Genomic DNA, 24,126 nt, shown 5'->3' with positions numbered 1-24,126 from the left:
GCCTGTTACTGCTAAATGCATTTTGCCTTTTCCTAGCAAAAAAAGCAATATCACATCTAATCTCACAAGTTCCCAGTGAGCCAAACACAAGATACTGTCCCTTGAATTCTTCCTGAGACCAACAAAGGCTTTCCATTATTTACAAATCAAAAGCATTTAGAGACAATCATCTGTATTTTTTTATTTAAAACAAGGAATGCCATGTCACTATTATATAAGAAAAAAATATACATCCTCCTATTTATACCCATCTTAACCAAGCATTCCAAAAAATATAAATCCTATTCATGCAGGTAATTGCTGCACAAAATAATAATAGTAATAATAATAATAATAATAATAATAATAATAATAATAATAATATATAAATAAAATTCAAATAACAAAATACACTCTCCTGTTCCAACAAATTTTCCAATTTATCCTAGGAATTCTCCTTGCAAATTGTTGGAACAGTTGAAAATTATAAAATTAAATATAGTTAAATTAATATGATTATTTGCTTTTGATTATTAGTTCCATTGCTAGTTTTTCTTGTGTTTTTATTATGCATACCAGTTTTACAAAGTGCATGCTTTATTTTTTTTTAATTTTGAACTGGCAAGCTAAAATGATCCATCTTCTCCTGCCTTTTTTTTTAATGTTAATACAATCTAAAATCTAGCATTAAAAAATTTACCATGATACACCTGGTATATTGACTGCTTATGGCGCATGCTTCTCTTGGCAAAAAAAAAAACAAAAACAAAACAAAATTGGCTCCCCTCCCACCCTCCCTGTTCCTTTTGGAAGCAATCTAAAAAAGCAGGCTGGAACACAATTGCTTCAAGGGCAAAAGAAAAAAATAATTCCTGATGCTTTAATTTTTGTCACATGGCACTGGTAGTGGAATTGCACGCGCGCACACATGCACACACACCCGGCACTCACACAGGCACACGCACACACACTGCAACCTGCTCGTGAGGAAAAAAAGTTTGTTAAGTCAGGAGTGCCAGTGGCACATGAAGGCTCCCAGCTGTGTGTGCAACTTTGGATTTGGTACCCACTTCACGTCACCTTGAATCCTCTGATATCCACCAAGGGGGTAATGTAAGGCATACTTTGCTGGAACAGTAATAATCCATGCTTCATGCTCAAGAGCTGAGTCTCAGAGGAGGACTGGCTTGCTCTACTCCCTTTGGCCTCGCTCCGTCTCACTCGAACAAAATACCCAAAACAACAAAGAACTGGGAAAAACAAGGAAAGCAAAATAAGACAAATCCCTTTAAATGGACTTTCGCCGTTTCATCAGCCTGTGGTTATCTGTAAAGCTGTGCAACCCAGGTGAGATGGAGCTGACAGGAGATGGGAAAAGGCTGTTTTTTAATGTGCTTGGCGAGATCTCCTCTATCTTGTAAGAGATGGAGTGAAAGTACTGGGGGTTCAGCTTCGAGCTGAACGAATTTTGGTGGGACACCACCCGGCTGGTGTACTCGTGGGACCTGTAACACATGCAGGAACAAACTGACTGAAGGTCTGTTACTTCGGCCTTGTACCGTGGCCGACCATGCTGGGAGTCCTCTTGGATGTGGATAATCATGCTGTTGCGGTTCCCTGCCAGGGACGCCCGTTCCTCGGCATCCCTCCTCTCATCCTCACTGTTCATGGTCAAGAACCTGAGAACAACCAGATTTAGAAATGCCCCAATGACTGTCAACCCCACTAGAATGTACATAAAGCTAAAAGCCACGTAGAGAGGCTTTTTTTGAAGGGCCCCTTTGGTCTGGAGGGCCACATAGTCTCCAAACCCTATCGTAGTCAATGTTATAAAGCAGTAATAGTAAGCATGGAAAAAGCTCCATTCCTCGTACTGGGAAAAGGCTGCTGCTCCAATGCAGAGTGTCCCCATGCAGGAGAAGAAACCCACAGTGACCATGTTTTCCATGGAGACCTCGGTGCTCCTCATGCCACAGCACTTTTTGATGCGTTTCAAGAGGTACTTGACGAAGGTGTTCATGCGCTCGCCCAGGCTCTGGAACATGACGAGTGTCAGTGGGATCCCCAGGACTGCGTAGAACATGCAGAAGGCCTTCCCCGCATCCGTCCCTGGGGCAGCATGTCCATAACCTGGGAGGGGGGATGGAAACACACGACACTCAGTAGGGCAGGTGATAGCCATGGCTCCCCCATCACGCAAAGCCACGCAAATAGCTCTGACGCCACAGCCAGATCTAGAGCTGAAGGGACACAGCAGTCACACCATCTCCCCATATCTCCTCACCCACACCCTGTGTCTGAAGTAAACAAGGCACAGAACAACAACATTCACGCATTTGTGGGAAAGGTGAAAGAATGAGCAACACATTCTACCTCAATGTTATACCTCAACAATGCTGAGTCTCCTAAACAAGGTTATATCGCATTGATTAACTGAAGAAATTTCATGTCTGTTCAGTGTCACAGGCAAAAGTGGAAACTTTGGAAATAGATGGACTTTCCCAGTGTTTTTGAGAGTAGTTGGTGTTGCTCTGTCACAAAACCAGAGTATTGTGATGGCATTCAAATTTTGTGTCTATTGACAGCATGGAGTTAACAACATCCACAAGGACCACCAGCCAAAGAAATTCCTTTTCAAACTCTCCCATACTAAATAGGTCTTTCTCCTAGACACCTAATGAAAGTGACTCATTACTGGAACACCATAGGAATTTAGGGATTTAATGCCCATTCTTCCATTACTTACTGAAAGAATAAACGACTTACCAGCTTGTGCCATAGTTTTACAGCTTTGACAGTTAGTATGGCAAAGGCAATTTCATCAGGATATTAAACTAATCCAAGAATAGACGATGTACCACATTTCATAGCATAGTTTTCAGACAGTAAAATCATGGCTAAGCCTTTATTCTAAATCAAACCATAAGCGAGGGGCTGTTTTGATTTTATAATTATACCTATTCAGATTACATTGCTTTAAAAATCTACATTTCTTACAGCTGAGATTTTAAAAGACTGTATCAAAGTCTCCAAAATGAGATGGCTGGGACACACTTGGCCTTTGTGTCCATTCACCACGTGGGTACCACTATCTAGAGCCCCTTTACAGTCAGTGAGTAGAACTACGTACTTCATGAGGGCAGTTCCTGTCGTGAGATGACAGAGATTTCTAAAACAGGTCAGTGAGTTATTCTCAGGAGACAGCTATTTCTCTACAATCATTATAATAGAAATCTTGGGACAGAACTCTGTTCAAGATTGATATACCTACATTTATTTATCTGCATGTGTTCTATGTGTCCAAACTCCTGTTATGTGGTAAAATGTTGCTTGCCACACTGTTATAGTCAATAAAAATTCTATGAAAACAGCCAGTAGTGAGTTATTTCACTGACCACCCAAGTCTGGCAAGATGAAATGACAGTTTTGACTGTTCATTGATCATGTTCATTAGGTCCCCATTAGACTGACTAGACATCTGTTGACTACAGAAGAATTTGGGCACCCACAGCACTGGCAGACAACTACCTGTAAACAGCCAAATGAAGATATCCTAATCATGATAGTCACCTTGAGTGACTGTCTCCAGTGTAGGTTCCTGCATTGGAGATATTGAGGGTTTAAATCAGTTTTCCAGAAAGAATAATCTAGCTTTATATGAGACCCCTGAGATATCAGGATACCCATAGGTGGCTGGCAGATAAAACACAGGGCATTCAGCAGACCCACACTCATACAGATCTGAATCTGGAGGACAGATCTGACATGAGATACCACTGAAGGAGGACCACTGAGGAGCCCTGCCCGTCACCTTTAGACTCAGGTCATGGACCTGCTGCTCTGAATTTGTCTAATTCTTTTTCTAAACTGTTGACACTGCACATAAAAAGCAGTTTCGAAATTACCTGGAAAGGCAAGTGTCTTCACCAGATTGATGCTGGGTTAGTTCCACCTGATGGTCTCTCAATAAAGGCTATAATTGCCTCTCATTACTAAGATCAGCTTTTGAACTACAGGGGTGTTAATTAAACTAGGGACGTCTTCCTATTTTATAGCTTTAGTTACAGATGATAAAGAGAAGGAAAGTTTCCAAAAATGTGATTTTCCAGATGGTTGCAGACATGGCAGTTGGTGGAAACAACTTTTACTTTGGGTTCTAAAAAAATATTTGGGGTGAAAACAAGTTTCTTTTGCTCTCACTATATCCTTCTCATTAAATATATCCCCAAGAATCAGTTTAGGGACGTAATAAAACATTAATATTATGTGTTTGCATGTTATCTCACAGTTTAATTTCTAAGATTTGTCACAGACTCTGTAATTATTTATCTTATAAGATACAAATATATTCATATCCCTGTTTTACAGATAGGGAAGCACAGACACCAGCAGGCTTTAGTTTCCCTCCAATTCACATATGGAGATAGAAAAATCCAGAAATTCTGACTTCTATTCCGCCCCAAGTCATACTCACATTCCTCAATATCAGATAAATGTCTCTTACTGTATTTTTACCATGAATATGGGGTAAAGAAAAGACTTTATTCATGAAGCTGGAATAAGACTCTACAAATAGATTAATGTATAGAGGATTAGAGTCACATATTTATCCTATACAACATGGCTTCAAGGAATTACCATTGCCTCAAACACTCTGAAATGAGGGGTATGAAAATACACCAATGACAGACCTAACTCTCCATTACTTAAGCATTGCAGAACCTATCCAGCACTTTACAGAGTAATACATGGAAAGGAAACTGCAGCAGTGCATGTTCTCTGAAAGTCAGTATTTTTCAAATCTAAAACAAGCCATTGTCTTCTTAACATCAGAGACTGCTTCTGGGAAAAAGGGGAAGGTGAATAATTGCCAGAGGAAGAGGGGCACAAAGGAGCAATAAGGCTGGAAAAGGACACAGGTTACAGAGTCAGTCTCCAGGTAGTTGGGTTTTACTTGCATCAAGTAAAGGCAGAAGCAGAAGCAACTGCCTTGGTAGCAGATTCCAGCTACCAAAATTCTTCCTGATCTCTACACGAATGTCACTGCCCTTAGCAGAGTACAAAGAGATGACTTTGTGTCATGATTAAGAAACACAAGGATTAAAGAAAAACAGAAATGTTAATGATGACATCAGGGCTTCTCTCTCTTCTGTGGTGAAGAAGAAAGATCAAACAGAAGACCTTAGTACTGGGTGCAGGAAATACATCTCTTAACAAGCCACAGAGCTGAGGTAAGAGTGAGAAAGGTATAGATGGAGCTTGAACCACACCTGAACAAACATTGCCCATCTTACTCTAGTATAGTAACTGGTTTGCTGAGGTACCACAATACAGCAACGTGACCACAGCAGGCAGCTTTGTCTGGTGTTTAATGAGATATCATTTGAATGATCAAGGAAAGTCTAAATAACTCTCACTCTGACTGGAAGCAATGTCATTAATACTCTCCCTCACTTTCAAAACCCCTCCCAGCTGCTTAGGCTTTCAAGACAGAGATCATCTGGGCTGGCACCAAGAAGAATAGCTTGGTACAAAGAAATGTCATGTTTCAGTGTTACTCCCGTTCTGGACTGTGAAGCACTAATACACCACAAAATCCATCTCCTCCCAGTCATGGAGCAGCTGGGCTACAGACACCAAGCAGAACTGCAGGAAGGTGTAGGCAAGGAAAGAAAATAATCACACTGTAAGAGGTAGCTCCAAATCAGTACTCTGTTTGGATCTTCCCTGCCTTTGGTTTTTCCAGGCCTCGTCCATTCTCTGATAAAAACTCTCAAAAACATGTGCACCTACATGGAATTCTAGAAGAAAAGAGGAATTTTATTTTCTTCTTTGCCAGAGTGTAGCTATAAAGGTCTGAAGAAAACCACTTAGAGACTTCTTCAATACTAATTTTTCTATGGTGCCTTTCAGATGAGACACAGAGAGAAACCACTCATTACAATCTCTGTGAGGTCCAGCTGGGGACAACCCCAGTATTTTTCTATGGGTTTTAAAGAGACGTTGTCCTGGTGTACCAGCCCACAACCAGAACACGCAGAGGAACTCTGTGCACAGCTACCAACAGTGACCACAAGCACATGGCTGAGGAAGAGCAGTGTAGGAATGCTATAATTGCATGTGAGTTTTCCCCCAAGAATTTATGTACCCAGCTTCATTATTTGGTGCTCAGGGATTTCTTAAGCCAGTTTTTGCTGGGTTTAGTAACACAAAATGGATATCTCTTCCATGAGCTTGGGCATTGTCCCTTCCATGTCTCTAACATCCTGTGGCAAGAAGGTTCATAGAACAACCATGTGCTCTCTAAAAAAATTGCCATTGCTCCTTTACTTCCCTTTCATTACTATCATTTGATGGCAATGGTATCTCCTCCTTTTTGGAAGAGACCAGGAACAATTGTTCCCCATTCCCCTTCTTTATGTCACTCATGATTTTATAGACCTTTTATTCACAAAAATGCCATGTTGCATTCAGGCCCCAAGCAAGTACCTCTGGCAATTTGCAGCCTCATGTGGACAGAGCAGCTTGCTTAGATCTAGATCAGTGATTTCTGCACCACACTCAGTTGCAGGGTACAGACCGGTCTGTAACATCTGTCATGTCCTCCAACACGAATTCCCTGAAATAACACTTTGTTTCTAGAGCAAAAAGAGTCTTAAACAAATGCATGCCATTGTAATGATACAGTCTGCTTGGAATAAGTAAATCCATAACAAAAAGAAAACATTATGGGAAAAATCCTGAATATATTCAGTGTGTGGCATCTACATAGTAGCCGTCTCCAGCACTGCTAGGCAGTATCTACTCTAGCAAACTAAACTGGGCTCAAGTTCTGCCAGGGGAGCTTTAGCTTAGATACTAGGGGAAAAAAATCAGTGAAAAGGAATGTAAAGCATTGGAACAGATTGCCCAGGGAAGCAGTCAAGTGTTCAGAAAACATGGGAATTTGGTACTTGAGGACATGGTTTAATGGTAAACATGGTACTAGTGCTGGGTTGACCATTGGACTTGATCTTAAACATCTTTTACAACTTTAACAATTCTGTGATTCTGAGGACAAATTCCACCGCCCCATGATGTCCATGCTCTATGATCAGCCCAGCCCATTATGGTTTTCCCTGGAATAATCAGCACTGTCCCAGGCAAAGTCCATGCCTGGTCCACACATGGAGGTTAACACTGGCCAGAGTCCACTGGAATCAAGCAGTGGTGCAGTACCTGTGTTTATCTATTTCTGGCACTCAGTGTGACATCTCTGTTGGCCTCTGTGTCCTACAAAACACAGGTTCTGCTTCACTTAGTAGCACAGATAGAGCCTGCATGGGTTTTCTGAATGTTTTTCTGTGTTGGGCTCTGTCAGAGATTGAGAGAGGTTTGTCTCTATATGTGCATTGGTACCAGGCCAAGTACACGGCCAGTGTTAAAAAATAAAACCTGTGGCAGTGGTGAGTTAGTTATAGGTTGTGCTCAGGCCAGAGTGTATCTGCAGAGCAGCTTAGCCTCATTCACATTCACACTCACTGTGCAACAAGTCTTAGATGTCTTGAATCTCAAAGCAATGCTCTACATTATTCATGAGGGATGCTCTATTTCTCTTAGGTGGAGGTTTCTCTTCTCATTCATCTACACATCATTCATCCCCATGATGAGCATTTGGGCCAGGAAAGGAATTAACTTCTCCATCCCTGTGACTCAAACCCTTCTTACTCATGCTGGCAGCAGCCCAGGCCAGGAGATAAAGCAGAGAGGATAATGGCACCTGTTCTTCAGATGGGCAAGTGTAATTCAGATTAAAACATCTTCCTGATGTCACACACTTCACTTCAGAGGTTCATCTACGTCAAAGGAACCGCCACAAGGATCAGGCTGTGTCTCTGCCGGATTTGCTGCTTGTGCTTTCAGCTTTCAGCAGAGAGAATAAACAACGTGGCCTTTATGGTGCAGATGAAAGAGATTTTCAGGAGGGATCAGAGAGATACTTCATCTAGCTAACTGGTAGTAACTCATTCACCAGGACAAAGACTTTCTCCTGTAAGGTAATCAAGAGCTGCTGTTACCTGGATGAAAGTTGCTGGCACATGGGCACCACCCTCCTGGCACATGGGCGCTGCTGACTGCTCCTTCTTCTCTCTCCCATGTCTGGCCTCTCCCTGAATCCTGCTGCCTTTCTCTTCAAACACCTCCAGGACCTCTTTTTTTCTTTTATTCCCTTGTCAGCTGGTCTCACTGTAGACTTCAGCTGAACAATCTCTCTTAGTTTTGCACATCCCCTTCCAACCTCAAAGACATCATCCCCTTCCATGCTCAAAAGACAGTCTCCAATGTCAGGATAAAGCATGGCACATGTCTCCCTACAGGAACACATAGCAATACATGATAACATCATCTCCTGTTGTGAAAACAAGGACATCACAGGGGAGGAAAAAGAATCTGACATGCCCAGATGCAATCTCAAAGCCTAAATCCTTCAACAAATTTGGCATAGCCTCTCATCCTGGCTCATCCCTGGTCTGTTACAATTGCTTCTATGTCTTGGCTGCAGAAGTAAGGCCATGCCACCTTGGAGATTGCACTCACTGCTTTGTTTTACATCAAACCTGCAGGTCTCCTATTCTGAGTGGCAGGGATGCAACAGGCTTCCACTGATTTTTTTTTCTCCCTACCACAAGGACAGACTTCTTTTCTTCTTGATCTTGAAATCAAACTTCCAAGATGTTCAGGGAAAACAGCTTCAAAATTACTCTGATAGGAAAAGCAGGCACAGGCAACATGCAGCAAGGAAATGAGGAAGAAAAAGAAGAAATGTCATCTCTCTGTGATCTCTGGGATCTGCTGAGCAGCAGGTGAAGACAAAGGCAAAGCCTGTCTTGCAGGTAGAAGGCCTTTCATGCACATCGTGAAGTGGGACAGACAAGAGTTTGTCCTTTCATGCACATCGTGAAGTGGGACAGACAAGAGTTTGTCCTTTCATGCACATCGTGAAGTGGGACAGACAAGAGTTTGTCCTCAGGGACTGCTTCTGCAGCAGTGCTTCCTGTGAACTCATCAGGGATGCTGAATCTGCTGCCTGTCAGCACAGCCAGCAGCAGACCTGAAGGACTCACCCAAAACTGATGAGACTGATAACTACTGCTGCCACTCATTCTTCTGCCACATTTCCTCACTCCCTCTACTATTCTGGTCTGCAGCCATCCCACATTGTTCTTTTAAAAGTTTTAAAGTCCCTTTAAAAGTTTCCTATGCCTTCTGATGTTTGCATATTTCTACTGGAGTCCTCATGCACTGTTCATGTAAATAATGATTGTTTTGCATTCTTCTTTGTGGGAGGAGAGAATTGAAGGACTGTTGGTTGAACCAGTGTGGTTGGAGAGGTAACAATTTCATCCTCCAATCTACTGTCACTCTTAGAATTCTATATATTGAGAGGTCAGAAATAAAAGTTACTTCCTTTTGCTGTTTGGATCTTAGTGTGCGTGTGTGATCTATTTTGTGTCGTAGTGCAACACCACATTATCTCCTTCCTTATGGAACCTGAACCTCCTGCTCTGGAGCATTAGTGGCAGCAATTTTTTCCCATAGCTTCTCTTCCAGCCACACCAAGTTGCAGTAACTACTGGCATGGTAGATGCTCTGCATCACCCCAAATGCCTGTTGGCATCAGTTCCCAGCCCTGACCATTACCAGATGTGGCTAAACTATGTTCCATTTGGAAGACTTAACTCTAGGAAAAGTACCAAGAGTGCTTGGGCAAATGCTTAAGAACACAGCCCTGAATTCTTACAGCCTCAATGGAGCAGGAACTGAAGCTATCAACTGTAACAGCATTCTGGGCAGTCCTCTTGAGGGTGGAACTTGGGAAGACAGTTATGTTTCTCACACTGACTGACTATAGGGATCCGAAGGCAGAAATTTAGTGAAACACAGCCATGCTTATTTCTGATTCAGGGTAGGAATTAGGACTTCTGGTTTGGCTGGTTTCAGCTGAAGATCACATGCAATACAGTCAGGTGTTCTCTGTAAGAAGTCGACCCTCTTGAAGAGATTTCCTTTGGATTCTCAAAGGATCAAGGCAAATAATGTATCCCAGTCCCTGCAAGGCTCTTAGTAAGGTCATGTTCATGAGACACTTTGGAAAATCCTGTTTCAGAGGTTCTCAGACTGCTTAGACTGCACTTCCTTCCTTGTTCCCTGCCTGGACTCCACCACTAGCATGTACAATGGATGGCCTCTCCTCTTCCCTGCTGGATGCCTCCCTGGGGAGGTGAGGACACAAATCTATTCAGTTCCTTGGGGCAGAGCAGTTGGAGGTGCTGCTTATTCAGCACCCCTCTTTTCAGAGACTTGTGCCCAGGTAGTTTCAACATTCCCCCAGGTGGAAAGAACTAGGTACTTCTTTGCTTCCTCTGGAAGAGATCTTGTATTCCTCCTGGACTTAGACCCCAGCAGGACACAGCTCCCCTCCTTTGAGGCCTATTGTTTCTGCAGAATGCAAAAACATATATTTGGTCACATTTGGGCCTTTCAAATACCCACTGGGTTATGGGAGTAAGGAATAGTTTTATGGGTTTAAACCAAAGCTTAAAAAACTTTCATTTTTCTAATTAGTTCAGTGTTTTTCTCATTTCATGGTAAGGATGAGCCATCTATATCCATATCTCTGCCCATCTGTTTTTCCTCCACGATAACTTTGAAGCTGCTCACCAATTTCCACCACTTAGAAGAAACTGTAATATGAACTTGATAGTGATCTGTTCTGCTGGGCCTGCCATCTGGCCAATCTGTGAATACACATAAAAGGGCCTAAAAATCAACACACACATAGTGCAGGCTCACCTGCAGCTGGGATCAGCTCCTTCTCTGGCCAGTTACTGCAAAGAAACAGGAGCTGGAGGTCCTGCAAGGTGGGGTGAGATGTAGAGGCATGGGAGAGAATGCAGGAATAAGATGTCTCCATCACCTTATAAAACAGCCTGTGATGGAAATCTGCCTGCAAGGATGAAGATGCAAGTCAGGGTTCAAGAGAACTGGGGATGTTTTTGAGTTTACAGGAAATCAGGCTTGACTACCGCTGCTCATCAAGGAACATCTTGTTTCTCGCAAAAGACAAAATTTGGAAGATGTTGCTTTAAAAAAAAAAACACAAATATTTGAGACATCTGTTTGCTTGTATTTGTTATTGTTTTACCTTTGAATGTGAATATTTCCCTTTTTTCTGTTTAAAATTTACACTACAAAGGGGTTTACTAAAAAAGCAAGTAAGAGAAAGTGGAAAACTTCAAATGGCCCCATGAAATCACAATCTTCTTGCTCATCTATCTGATACAGAAGATCTGATTATCTCAAACCTCCTCTTGTTGAACTTAGCCTCTATTTTTACTTCTTAGATAGGAGATGTCTGCAGTCCCTGGCAATTATTTTGAATAAGGTAACAGAGCAGTTGAGGCAACTTCCACCTGGTTTACCACCTCCCAAAAAATCAAAGATGCCAACACTCTTCAGTTCATTTTGTAACAGAACAGTATCTCAGCTAATCCCTAAAATATCCTCTACTTCAGTAAAGAGGCTGGAAAGAGAGAAGAGGTTCCTGTGCAGCTCTGTGAGGAGGCAGCCATTTAAGCAGCAGTGATTCTGGTATACCAGATTTGTGTCTGGTGTACCGTTCCTGACTCCTCCCAAAATCAACAGCAGCTCTGTGCTGGATTTCCAGCTGGGCAGCAGTTGACAGTTGACTTCTGAGTCAATATTTTCCCATTAGCTCTATTTTTGCCTGTCCCTGCACCCTTTTTCTCCCCTTCCTCCTCTCTGTTTGGTTCTCTGAATCAATCAGAGGACTGACCTGAGGCTCACATCATATCTAGTCCCAATACAAATCATGCCCAGAACAAGTTCTCAATCTGAAGAGAATCGTTGCAACCACTAGGAAAAGACTTTATCAGGTCATGTTATCCATTCCCAGGGGATGGCATATGATTGTTCCTTACAATACATTCTCCAGGGCTTTGTCCAGTTTTGTTTAAATGATTGAAATAACAGGGTGTTTGCTCTCTCCCTTAGGAAATTTTTGCCCTGTCCAGTAGATCCAGCTATTAGGAAGCTCTTTTTTGATACACAGCCTGTACTTTTCTTGTTCTGTGCTCCTTTTTATGACATTGTTCTTTTGTAGCCCTCAATCCAACAGCCCCATTTCTCTCCATCATTGCTCACTCCTTTATACTTCTTGGAGGTAGTCACAGCTTCATTCCATAGTTAATATGAGTTATAAACAGAGCTCTTGGAGGCAGAATCATGCAGCAAGAAAGACAAGAGGCATTCTACAACACATACACACGTACATCTATGATTCAGATTTTTTCTCTTCAGAAGCAGCTGCTTATATGATCACTTTTATTGTACTTGTCTGTGACCACTCGTGCTTTTCAAAAGCTTTCAGGATCTTTGCTAGAACTGTGCACAGCCTTTCTAGCTGCAGAACTGTGGTATCAGGGTTATCAGTTCCCTGGACTGCAAAATATTATCCTTTTTGCATAAGTAGATGTGACTGACTATCACTGTAACATTATGTCCTCACTGCATAGCAAACTTTACTTGATACTGTCATTTCTTTACAACACAAAGGCTTTTTGCACTCCATGGATGTGGTTGCAAAAAGCATTTTTTCCTTATTCTCCTATATAAATTGACTTCTTGGGCAATTTTAACAGTTTTCTGTAGCTGATTTTTGTTGCTTAAAGTTTATTGGCAATGATCCGAATCTTCTCCATGACGGGGAGAAGACGAAGGACTTGCCACCTGCAAAGCTGGGAGGATGATCCAAACAGCACTCTGAGGGATCCGGGGGAAATACATCAGGAAGAAGCACAAGGAATAATATCTTAACAAAAGACCAAAAATTAATGGGTTTCTTCTATGTTGTGATGATAAAAAAGAAGCATAAGAAACCTCTGATTCCACTTTATTCAAAGAATTAGTTCTTTTCAAACTACCAGGTCTGAGTCTTAGTAGGGTTAACAGGATCCTGCCCTCATCTCTCAGTCTGACACTGCCAGGGCTTGAGAAGCTGTATCTGAACAAAAACTCTATTAAACAAATATTACCAAAGGCCGGCACAGAGCAGTGACTGAGATCATTAATGACATAGCACCCACGTCCTCTGAAGCTGTGATGTCACTGTCCAGTGCAGCTCACAGAGTAATGTTCGTAAATCCCTGTGACATCAAATGCTGCCAGGTCTGGTAAAACACAGCACACCCAATAAGAGACATGGGGTGACAGGAAAGTGGTTCAGATGTGTCTGCATTGAAGTAAAAACTTACATTTTTCCTTCGACAACTTTCCCCTTTGTGCAGCTAAGAGACACACAAGAGCACAGACAACTTGCCATGAGTTTGCTCATGGACCTGTTTCAATTTTGTGCTGTTCCTACTGCAGATTTTTCCCATGCAGAAGATAAAAAAGGAGTATTTTTCCAACTTAAAAAAATATTAATAAGTCCATGGTATTTTAAACAGATTTTCCTTTTTGCTTTTGAGAAACCAGGACTTTTCCCATCCTAAAGGGAAGCTAAAGGGAGGGTTTGTTATTCCCACTGTGCTTTCTTGCAGTCCCTGCAAGAAAAACATGCCAGCAAATCAATTTAGAGACATAACTTTGTCTAGATCAGAGCTTTCTCTATTTTAGTCAAAGTTATACAGATACAAAATCATTTCTTCCAGGGAAGTCTCTGTGTCGGCAGATGAACAGCTGAGTCTGAAAGAACTAAAAATTCCTCTTCCCTCTCCTTCGCTTGTGATTCTCTGTCCCTTATGACCACAATAAGAAATTAGCCAGAATGACACAAGTTTTCCTGATTCTAGAACTTTGCAATCATAGATTTCTTTACATCAGTTACAGCATTTATTGTACCCTTCTCTGAAGAAAAGCATACCCAAACATAACTTCTGAATCTGGCTGGCTACAGTTTTGGCCAAGGTTATCTTCCCTGCAGACACTCTAATTTTGCAGCGGTTTTATCAATTGAAACCTGGTTTTAATGATCTAACAGCAAAAGTCAGTGGAATCTGTTGTAATTTCTCCCATTACATCACATATAGGCTGAGCAGGATTCAGTTGGATTTATAGATAGATTTCATTGAAAGCACTACATGGATTTCATTAAAAATAAAGAAAAAATAATGCTCAAATGCTTTGGCTTCAGTTTCTTTTACCAACGTACATGTTTTGGTTTTTTTTGTATTTCTCTTGCTATTTTTCCCTGCCAAAAAACCTTATGCTTGAAAATACAAGCAAAGAGAGATGCCCCAATTATCCCCTACAAATTTTAAAGTCTTTTCTGTCAGTTATCTTTGAAAAACTCAAATCATTCAACCAAAACTTCTGTGAAGGAAGAAGTTCAATTCTAATTGAGAAAGCAGTTTTGAAGCTGAAACCAAGAAAGTTAGTGGAAATATATCGCCCAGTGGTACAGTCCTGTCCAGCTTTCCACTGAGCCAGTACTAACTTTGAGACTCACCTGCTCTTGTACATTAAGGACAGAAGAGGTGAGCTAAAACATGAAGGTCAAAGTTTTGCAACGTTGTTCAGCTTTGGCTATGGGAAGATTTGCTGGAATTGCTGTATCAGGGTCATTACACCAGCCTAACTCACTGGGCTGGCACTTTCAAATGAAGCAGCCTCATACATTTTTCTGATAGCAACTTTGATCTCGCAGAAGCAAGGACACACCAGGAGCATAGAGACCTTGGTACCTTTCCCCAACAAGACAAAGCCAAAAGCAGTTCTCATGGGATGCTGTTCCAGGCATCAGAAACTGCCCAACTAAAGTCAGGAAATCGAGCCTAAGAGATATTAAACCCAGAACTTGAGCTCATTGTGCATTGAAAATCTCCCTCCTGAAAAACAGAGGTACACCTCAGGGCTCCCATCTCCACTAATCAAGCTGTAAGGCTGTCCCTAAACTCACTGCTCTTACAGCTAAAAGCTTTCCTGTTTTCAATCCAAACTTGTTCAAGGTCTGATTCTTCTCATGAAAGTTTTCAGCTCAAACAGCAACCCACCCAATTTGCCTTTCCTACAGACTAATAAAGATGAGCCATATCTCACCAGCCTGGTTTGTTTATTTGTTTTTTCCAATGAGGAATAAACCAGTCACAGCTAGTCTGTTGCATTAGACAAGGTCACTTTGATAGCATTTTGCACCTTTCCAGCTTGAATTCAATTTTCTTGGACATCAACAACCCAAATTTAGATACAGAGCCACAGAAATTCAATGCTGCTTTTGTACAGACTTCAAATTGTATTTCATACAACTTTAGACAGCTCTTGTATACAGAACTGACACAAAACCTGAAATGAAGTACTGCATCTCAAACCAACCTGTCCTCAGTTTGTAGCTAAAAATCCATAGGATCTTATTTTGTCTTACAGTGATGAAAATAGAGTAATTTTTCTTGGTGTCTGTGAACTCACAGCACTGTAACTCAAGTACACATGATTTCATGATTTAACCAGAGGCAAGCATGAGCTAAGTGAGCTAAGCTCCGTGTAGCATTAAACAGATGGATGCTAAAAGAAACTTTCCATAAACTGCAAGCATCTCTTCCATGAAATGAACCATGAAAAGCAGAATGGGGTTCATGTGCAATATCGAGTCCTGAGGCTGACAGACATATCCCAATTAGTTATTCTAAAAGTGGATCTGTTCAAACTTCTCAACACATTTCCAGTGCCCAGAAAATCCTTTTGCTGAGACCAATCTGAGCTCTTTCACCTCCCCTTTTACTTCTTTGTTGTTTGCAGACATCTACCTTTTCCCCACCAGCCCTGATAAGCACAGCAAGCAGCGAGATTGCGGGAGGCAGTAGAGTGAGACACCATTTAATGCACCTGATTAGGCATAATCAGAGCCATCCATCACTTCAGTTTTCTATTCCCAGCCAACGGGAATAGTCAAACTGAGTGGGAAGAAATGGGAAGTCACTTAGAAAAACTTCTTCAAACCCCTCACCATTTATCTTCTGCTGGGTGGAAAACAATGACCAACTATATTATTTTAATATCATAACCAGTGTTTTTTATTTTATTTCATCACTGAACTCCTCCATAAAAGGTGGCTCAATAAATCAGACTGACAAACTACTTCATGGAAGATTTCTGAGCAGTCATAAACATCATTTGCACAGTTTTTATACCTGAGAACTTCCATTGTGATCCAAGCCCCTGCAGTGGTAGGGGCTATATAAATGACACATGAGATGGTCCCTAACTATTCACAATTCTGCTCTGACGCACCGAATTACCATCTGCACTTTCCAAGCATGGATACCAGAGAGGGAGAAGGCTTAGTCATGAAGAATACAGATCAGTCTAAGAGTTTAATATCCCCACAAAGAAGGGTTTTGCAATGAGAGAAGTTATTAGTCTATTCAACATGAGAGAAAAAACACTTAGAAGGGTTATTTCATAAAATCACAGAATGGTTTGTGTGGGAAGGCACCTTAAAGATCATGTTGTTCCAACCCTCTGCCTTGGTCAGGGACACCTTCCACCAACCTTCCACCAACCTAGAGCAAGTTCCACAGGACTCCATCAAACCTGGCCTTCAACACTTCCAGGGATGGGCATCCACAGCTTATCTGGGCAACCTCTTCAGTGCCTCACCACTCTCACAGTGAAAACTTATTAATATCTAATCTAATCTATGCTCTTCCAGTTCCCTCTTGTCCTATTTAAAACTTCATTGACTAAAACATTCTCCAGAACTATACCTGTTGTGATTTAAGTCCCTATTTCAGCCTCATTTGTGGGCTTTGAAGCTTATATAAATAAGGAGCAGCACTGCTGAGGGTCTACTGAAGACCTAAAAGACATAATGTCCCTCCACTTGTTCCATGCATCTCCAAGGGGCCTGTATCTACAGTGGGATTTATTTATCATCTCACTCTTGTCAGTCTGGGATTTGAGCTGCAAACATATGCTCAATTTTGGAGTATCTCTAATTTTATTAGAACAGTTTTGTGGAAGTCAAGTTTCCTCAACTGCACATTTCTGGGAATGAATATATATTATTATGCGGTGGGTTGACTTTGGCTGGCCACAAAGTTGCTTTCTCACTTCTCCTCAACAGAATAGGGGAAAAAAGTAGGATTGAAAAATCTGTGCCTTGTGAGGACAAGTTGATTGATTAACAGTTACATTCATGGGCAAAACTTGCTCAGCTTGGGAAAGAGTAATTTCATTTGTTGCCATTTATTCTCTCACAAGGTCAGTGAGAAAAAAGGCAAATCCAAAACCCCCTTATCCCTACTTCTTCCTTCTTCCCATTCTCAACTTCAGTCCTTCATTCTCAACTCTTCTCTCTCCTCCTCCTCCTCTCCCAGTTTGACAGGAGGCATGAGGATTGGGGGTTTTCATTGGGGGTTGTTAAGTTGGGGTCAGTCCATAACACTTTGTTCCTGCCATTCCTTCTTGTTTACACTCTTGCCCTAGCACAGGGTCCCTCCCATGGGATATGGTCCCTACCAAACTGCTCCAGCGTGGGTCCTTTCTCTGGGCTGCAGTTCAAGAACTGCTACAATGTGGGTGCTTTCCACAGGGCACAGACCTTCAGGAACAGACTGCTCCAATGTGGGTGCCCCATGGGCCACAGGTCCTACCAGCAAACCTGCTCCAGCTGGGCTCCTTTCCATGCCATTCCTGCCAGGAATTCCTGCTCCTGTGTGTGCCTGCCAAGGGCTACAGCTTCCTTCAGGGCAGATACTTCTGCTCCAGCACAGAGTCCTCCAAAGCCTTCAGGGTGGGTTATCTGCTCTGGGGTGGTTCTCCAAGGGCTGCAGGTGGATCTCTGCTCCCCCATGGACATCCATGGTCTGCACCAGGGGAATCCCAGCTCCGGGACCTGGAGCACCTCCTGTCCATCCTTCTGCACTGACCTTGGTGTCTGCAGAGTTGCTCCTCTCTCATATTCTCACTCCTCTCTCACAGATGCTGTCTGACATTTTTTACCCTTTCTTATATCAAGGAGATGTCACCAGCATTGCTGATGGGCTCAGCTTTGGCCATGGTGGGTTCCATATTAGAGCTGGCTGGAGCTGACTCTCTCCAACATGGGGACACTCCCCATGTTTTCTCACAGAAGCCAACCCTGCAGCCAAAACCTTTCCACATAAACCAAATACAGATCAATAGCTATTTTACATTTGCTTGGTTGGTTGCTTGCAACTCTTGTAAGTAACAGCTTCACTTTCAGACTTGCTACCTCATTCATTGATGGGTTTCAATTTGCCTTGCAAAGCCATAAACAGTTTGATAGAGCTGTTGTCAGCAGCTTCAAGTGCTCACACTGAGTCTGAAGCTGTTCCTGAGTCCTGAAGACCTCTGACTCCCCGGCTGTGTAGCAGTAGCAGCAGCAGCAGCAGCATTATTATAAACCTGGCAAGTTTTATCTCTGCAGAGGACCAGCTCTCAGCTTCAAAGAATCTGTCCCAGGGAGAAGACTCCAGTAAGAACCAGCACTGCTACTGGGTAACCAGGCAGACAAGGACATGGCCTAAAGACACAAGCTGAACATTTCCTTCAAAACAACATCATCAAAAAAGTCTTCGACTACACTGAATCTCAGACTTCTGTACTCATTGCCTGATTCTCCCATCAGTTCCTTTCAATTTCATTTCCACGCTTCATCCATTTTGTTGCTCCATATCCATTCCTCTTCCTTGCCTGCTCCACCAATAGATCACTCCATTGCTGTTCTCGTGCTTTCACCCTACTTGTTTTCATTTGCTGTTATCACCTTTTTTTGGTTCTGTTTTCCTCCTCTCTGTCACCTACTTACTTTCATTCCCATCTGCCCCTTTTTCATTCTCCTCTGTCTAACTACAGCAAACACCTGCTTCCAAAGGCAATGCACAATATTTAAGAGAACTCCATAACTTGTGACCACCCTATGCAACAGTTCTGTGATGATAATTGCCAACTATAAACCATCAGCCTTATCTCAGCCATCAAGTTAATGCTGGCATGGGGCATTATGAAATTAGCCCTTCTTGGCAAAGCTGCTGGCCTTTAGCTTCCACAAGAACACAATTAAATGGTATTTGTGCAGTCAAGCTACAGCAAAGCTAAGAGGAGACAGACATCAGGAAGTTATTAGATTAGGAAGTAAAACAACTACTTCTTGGTTAGATCAAGCATTCAAACACATTATATAATATTTCAAAGGCAATGCAGGCAAAACAAAAACCTCTCAGGCACTTTGCCTCCTTCCCTCCCTACTAATCTAGGCTGTGAGGAAGCACACATCATAATAGCAAATGAGGAAAGTCATTACCAGACCTCCAGATTTTGGGTTTGTTCACAAGGTTACTTGTGCCACGCTGGGTTAACTCAGTGGGGACTCCAGAGCACAGTCACAGCTTGAAGTCCTTCCTAATTAAATACACACACATACACCATAATCAGAGCTCTTTCTTCACCCCAGGGCAGGATCTTTGGCTCATATAAGTCAGCAGAATGCCCTGAGGAGCTACTTTGATTTATATTGGCTAAAAATCCAGTCCTAGAGCCTCTGTGCATAAGAGGATATTTTAGAATAACTGGTGAGTATCTGAGCTTAAAGAAGCCTTCTCACACACAGATTTACACCCTGCAGACAGGCACTTGTATGTGCATCATGGTAGCTCAAGTTTTACCCCTTCTTGATATCAGCTTTTGATTAGAGATGGGCAATGCTCTGAAGCTGGTGTCCACAAGCTCCATCCTGCTGGGGCAACCACCCCCTCATGAAGTGATACAGTCCAAAGGAAACAAAATCAAGCAAATTCGCTGGGCATGCAACTTTGTCTTCACAGATGTCACCCTAATCATTGCATTTGGCATGATTTTGGAGGAAAGCTATAAAACACAAACCAGTTTCTACTCCCGTATTTTTTTCCACCAGAACCTGTGACAGGGTTTGCTCATGTAAATTAGAAAAGTTAAACAATTGCTCAGCACCTTCTAAACACCTGTGCCATGTCAAAAGTTAAGCAGTAATATCACCATCAGGGAAACAGGGATCTTAATGAAGTTCTTCTTTAGAGGAAAGGAGGTGAGAAACACCAGCTTTAGGGTAGGATCTGCAGTCCTTTGGAGTCTGTCAAGGCCAAGTGTCCCAAGCACTCAAATCATTACACAGTGAAAATACATCCTCTAGGAACCAGGTTCAACTTCTGACAACCCACACAAGGTTTACATGTGAATCCTGCTCACGACAGCTCTGTTTCTCCACCCACCCACAGCCAAAGGAGCAGACAGTCTTAATTTACTGCTCTTTAAAAACAGATGCTGGCCTTCAATTTATCTCCATCAAGAGAAAAAAAATACCCAAGCTCCTCAAATGAAATGCCCTGCAGGATTTTGCCTGAGCAAATGTGAGATGGAGATTTGACAATAAAAAAGACATTTCATTTGTCTTATTAGTGGCTGACTACTGTGGAAGGTGTTCAATCAATTAGACTGATCTTGGCCTCCTGAATTATTGATAGAGAGAGCTGGATTACACTCTAAAATGCTTTTAGTTTAATTGCCCAACCCATCATTGCTTCATTTTCCTTTTCTTATGTATATAAATTTTTTGTTGTTGTTGTTTTGTTATTTAACCAAAGCAGTTTGCCAGCAGCTGACTCTGGCACTTTGCTGCTGTTGGAGGGAGTGAGCGCCGAGGGTGCAGCAGGCAGGGAAAGGTGCCAGCATCTCCAGAGATCAAGTGGGACCTGGGGGAGAACAGTGGCTTCCCATGATGAGAGAGACATGCAGGGGAGTCAGGGGGGCTCCTCCTTCACCTCATGCCCATTCTGTGCATATTATAACTCTTGGTCCTTTCCCATTCCTTTATCTTCGTACACTGGCTCCACTTCACTTTCTGCCCACTTTCCTTCCCTTGCCTTGCATGCAGAATACTAAAATCACTGATCTTGGAAAAGATCAAATCCTACCTTCAACTAAACACCACAATGCCCAGTAAACCCTATTACAAAGTAATGCATCTATTTGTTTTTTGAACACTTCCAGGAATGGTGACTCCACCACTTCCCTGGGCAGCCTGTTCCACTGCTTAACCACTCTTTCAGTGAAGAAATTTACACAAATGTCCAACTTGAACCTCCCACTCTCATGCAATTTGAAGCAACTTCTCCTCATCCTATTGCTGGTTGCGTGGGAGAAAAGCCCAACTCCACCAATTCCCATCAGGAATGCAATTGAGCACAGGACTGTCTTGGCCATGGCACTATCCCCAGCACCATTTGGGTGCCAAAATGGCGCTTCTTACCCCATCCTGACCATCATGGTTCCCCCCAAAATTTCTTAATTTTCTTTGCTCATTACCCCTTTCCACCCTCAATATCTTCCAGCCTCTTCTTGTGCCCCATTCCTCATCAGCTCTTAGACACTGCTCTCCATTTCCCAGGCTGTGCACATCATCTCTTGCTGAGGCACCAGGACATGAACAGAGACAGAATCACTGTGTTCAAGAGTGCTCCATATTTTATAGACTAAGAAGAGGTTAAATGCCTTTAAAGCATGATTCCCTGCTACTCTTTTGCAGGCTAATGTAGAGTAGCGAGAGAAGCACAAATGGAGTTATAAAAATATTGAAGTTTTTTAACAGTGAGAGAGGAAAAAGGGAAAGGAGGGTGGGGAAAAGAGCATAATGAGATGGGAAAGGGTATAAAAAAGAGATTAAATGGCCAGACCAAAGAGGGGAGAAAGAGAAAGGAGGATATGAAGAAAGAGGAAGAAAAGGGAAAATAAGAAGGGAATAAAAAAGATGAGGAACCTTGCCCACTGAAAATGGCAGATATGCAATGTGGATGTTTGGAAGAACAAGAATTCTAGGTACCAGATGTGAAAGAGTATTTTTGTGACAACAGGAACATGATATGGTCAGTACACAGGCTGAGGGATATGATCTGAGAGGGAAATAAAGGCAGTAACCACAAGGCTGCAGAGCAGGTGAATAACACAGGTGAATAAACCTCATATGGGTTTAAAAGATGAGACCATGCACATAACAGGATCCATCTGAATATAATTCCTTTACCAGGAAGTCATTGCAGATCTCTGACAGTAGATCCAGACATGACACGAGATCTCTTGGAAACCATTCAGAAGATAAATTCTGGAAAATGTGTCATTTTGTGTTTTTCTAGATGGCAAGTGAAGAATTACTGTTATGATGATATTTTAGCTCAGCCCTTTCTGGATGTAATAGGCAACAGATATTTTCCCCCTAAAATAGCATCAGAACAAGCAAAAAGCAATTTTATTTTAGACTTGGTTTAGATCAACAGTGAGGACATTATGGAAAACTGTTTGATCAGATGTTCACTGCTATTGTTGAAATTAAAAGAAGATTAAAACCAGGTATCAGAGCCCTTAATTTCTGAAGCACAAGGGTGAAGAATTAACAAAGGAGCCTGAGATTTCTCCATGACAAATTCACAAAGAATACCAAGATTAGAGTATAGCAATGTTTATTGCAATACATCTTGCAACTTATTGCAATATTACAATAATACTTATTGCAAGGGAAGAATTGTCAGAGACATTTTAAGAGGAGTGGGAAAAGGATAAATCAACAAATCCATGTCCAAGTCTTTATATGTAGGAATAATATGACAATAGTCAAATAAACATTCAAACAACAGAAGAGGGCTCTTTAGATAAGTAAGGAAGGAAAGCATCTGGGTGACAAGGGTAGGATGAGTATGAGCTATACATTAGAATAAAGCGTTGTTTTTGTTTCCAGCAGAAAGAAATTTAATTATTGCTGGAAACTGGTAACAAGTTCTGAAAAACTCCCCATGTTCTAAAATGTATAACCTAACTATCCCTATGAAAGAAGAAAAAAAGAAAATAAAAGAAGAAAAGAGAAAAGAAAAGAAAAGAAAAGAAAAGAAAAGAAAAGAAAAGAAAAGAAAAGAAAAGAAAAGAAAAGAAAAGAAAAGAAAAGAAAAGAAAAAAAGAAAAGAAAAGAAAAGAAAAGAAAAGAAAAGAAGAGAAAAGAAAAGAGAGAAAGAAAGAAAATTGCAGGTGTGTTTCTTATTGTACTTCAGTGAGATTAATTAACATGCTCCACAGGGAATCCCTCATGAAAATGAGGAATCTCAGATCTCAGCAGGCTGCAGACAAGGGACAGTGGTTGGGCAACTGGCAGAAGTGCCAAAGCCTTGCAGGAAAGAGGTCCCATCCCTGCAAGCACATGTGGAGTTACTCACAGTGGGGCTGATTTTAATTAATATTTCCATTACTGGGACAGAAGCAGGATGCCAGGGATGAGATGAGCCAGATAGCAAAGCCATGAATACTTGTGCAGTGAAGGAAGGGTCTGTGGCTAATATCACCAAAAAGGGGAGCTGGAGCACTGGGGAAGTTTGCCTGATCACCAAACACCCATGCCCATACAGAAGATGTCTTTGGGGAGCTGCTAGCCCCTTTCCAGGGGGTTCCCACAAAAAGACAAATCATGTGGAAAAAAGGAGATGCTTTGCTTACATCAAAGCATCCCAGAGAAGGATTTCATTCATAGTAAATCTCCCTCCGCAGCACTGGCAGTTCCAAGGGGCTGTTTTTGCATTTAATCCTCTTGATTGCCATTAGTCCCATTTTACCATGTTTTAAGCACAGAACTGAGTTCAAATGTCCTTTGAAACTACTGCAGTGTCTCATCCTGTCTAAACTTGTCTCTGCCTGAGTTTGATCAGTGCTGGGACACATCCAGAGAGATTCAGTCTCACACTGGACTGGCCAAGGAACATGCACCCTGGCAACACCACCAGACTTGGGTTAGCCTCAGTCTTTGTGGTCCTGTTATACCCCAGGTCTCAGATCCTGGTGTATTCCAAATTTTGTACATTCTTCATGGCAGAATTGCAGAGATGCCAATTGCCTTGCCATGATGAAAATTCCTGGAAGCAGAACAGTCTCTGCATTCTGAATTTGAGGGGGGAATGTAGGTATCTGTGGGACTCAAGGCATTTGAGATTTTTGGGGAATATTACATTATAGTATATCTGATACATAATATACATATAGTATATAGCATATCACATCAATTTTATATAGTAGATAATGTATTATATATATTTGGGCATAGTATATCACAGCTTGGAC

General features: G+C 41.9%; 1 protein-coding gene across 1 annotated transcript in view; it reads right to left on the bottom strand.

Annotated features, from left to right (window-relative positions):
* Window positions 1-788: 788 nt before the first annotated feature.
* KCNK9 (potassium two pore domain channel subfamily K member 9) overlaps window positions 789-24,126 on the bottom strand; it is an 87,751-nt gene continuing 64,413 nt past the window's right edge. Inside the window, exon 2 of the mRNA XM_068180312.1 lies at window positions 789-2,109. Within this exon, the coding sequence (XP_068036413.1) occupies window positions 1,268-2,109 (842 nt within the window). The 3' untranslated portion in view covers window positions 789-1,267. The remainder of the gene's footprint in view (window positions 2,110-24,126) is intronic.

This window comes from Anomalospiza imberbis, chromosome 1 (genome assembly GCF_031753505.1).
Source record: "Anomalospiza imberbis isolate Cuckoo-Finch-1a 21T00152 chromosome 1, ASM3175350v1, whole genome shotgun sequence".
Classification (NCBI taxonomy): domain Eukaryota; kingdom Metazoa; phylum Chordata; class Aves; order Passeriformes; family Viduidae; genus Anomalospiza; species Anomalospiza imberbis.
The sequence above is the reverse complement of the archived record's forward strand: the minus strand, read 5'-3'. Positions and strand labels throughout refer to the sequence as shown.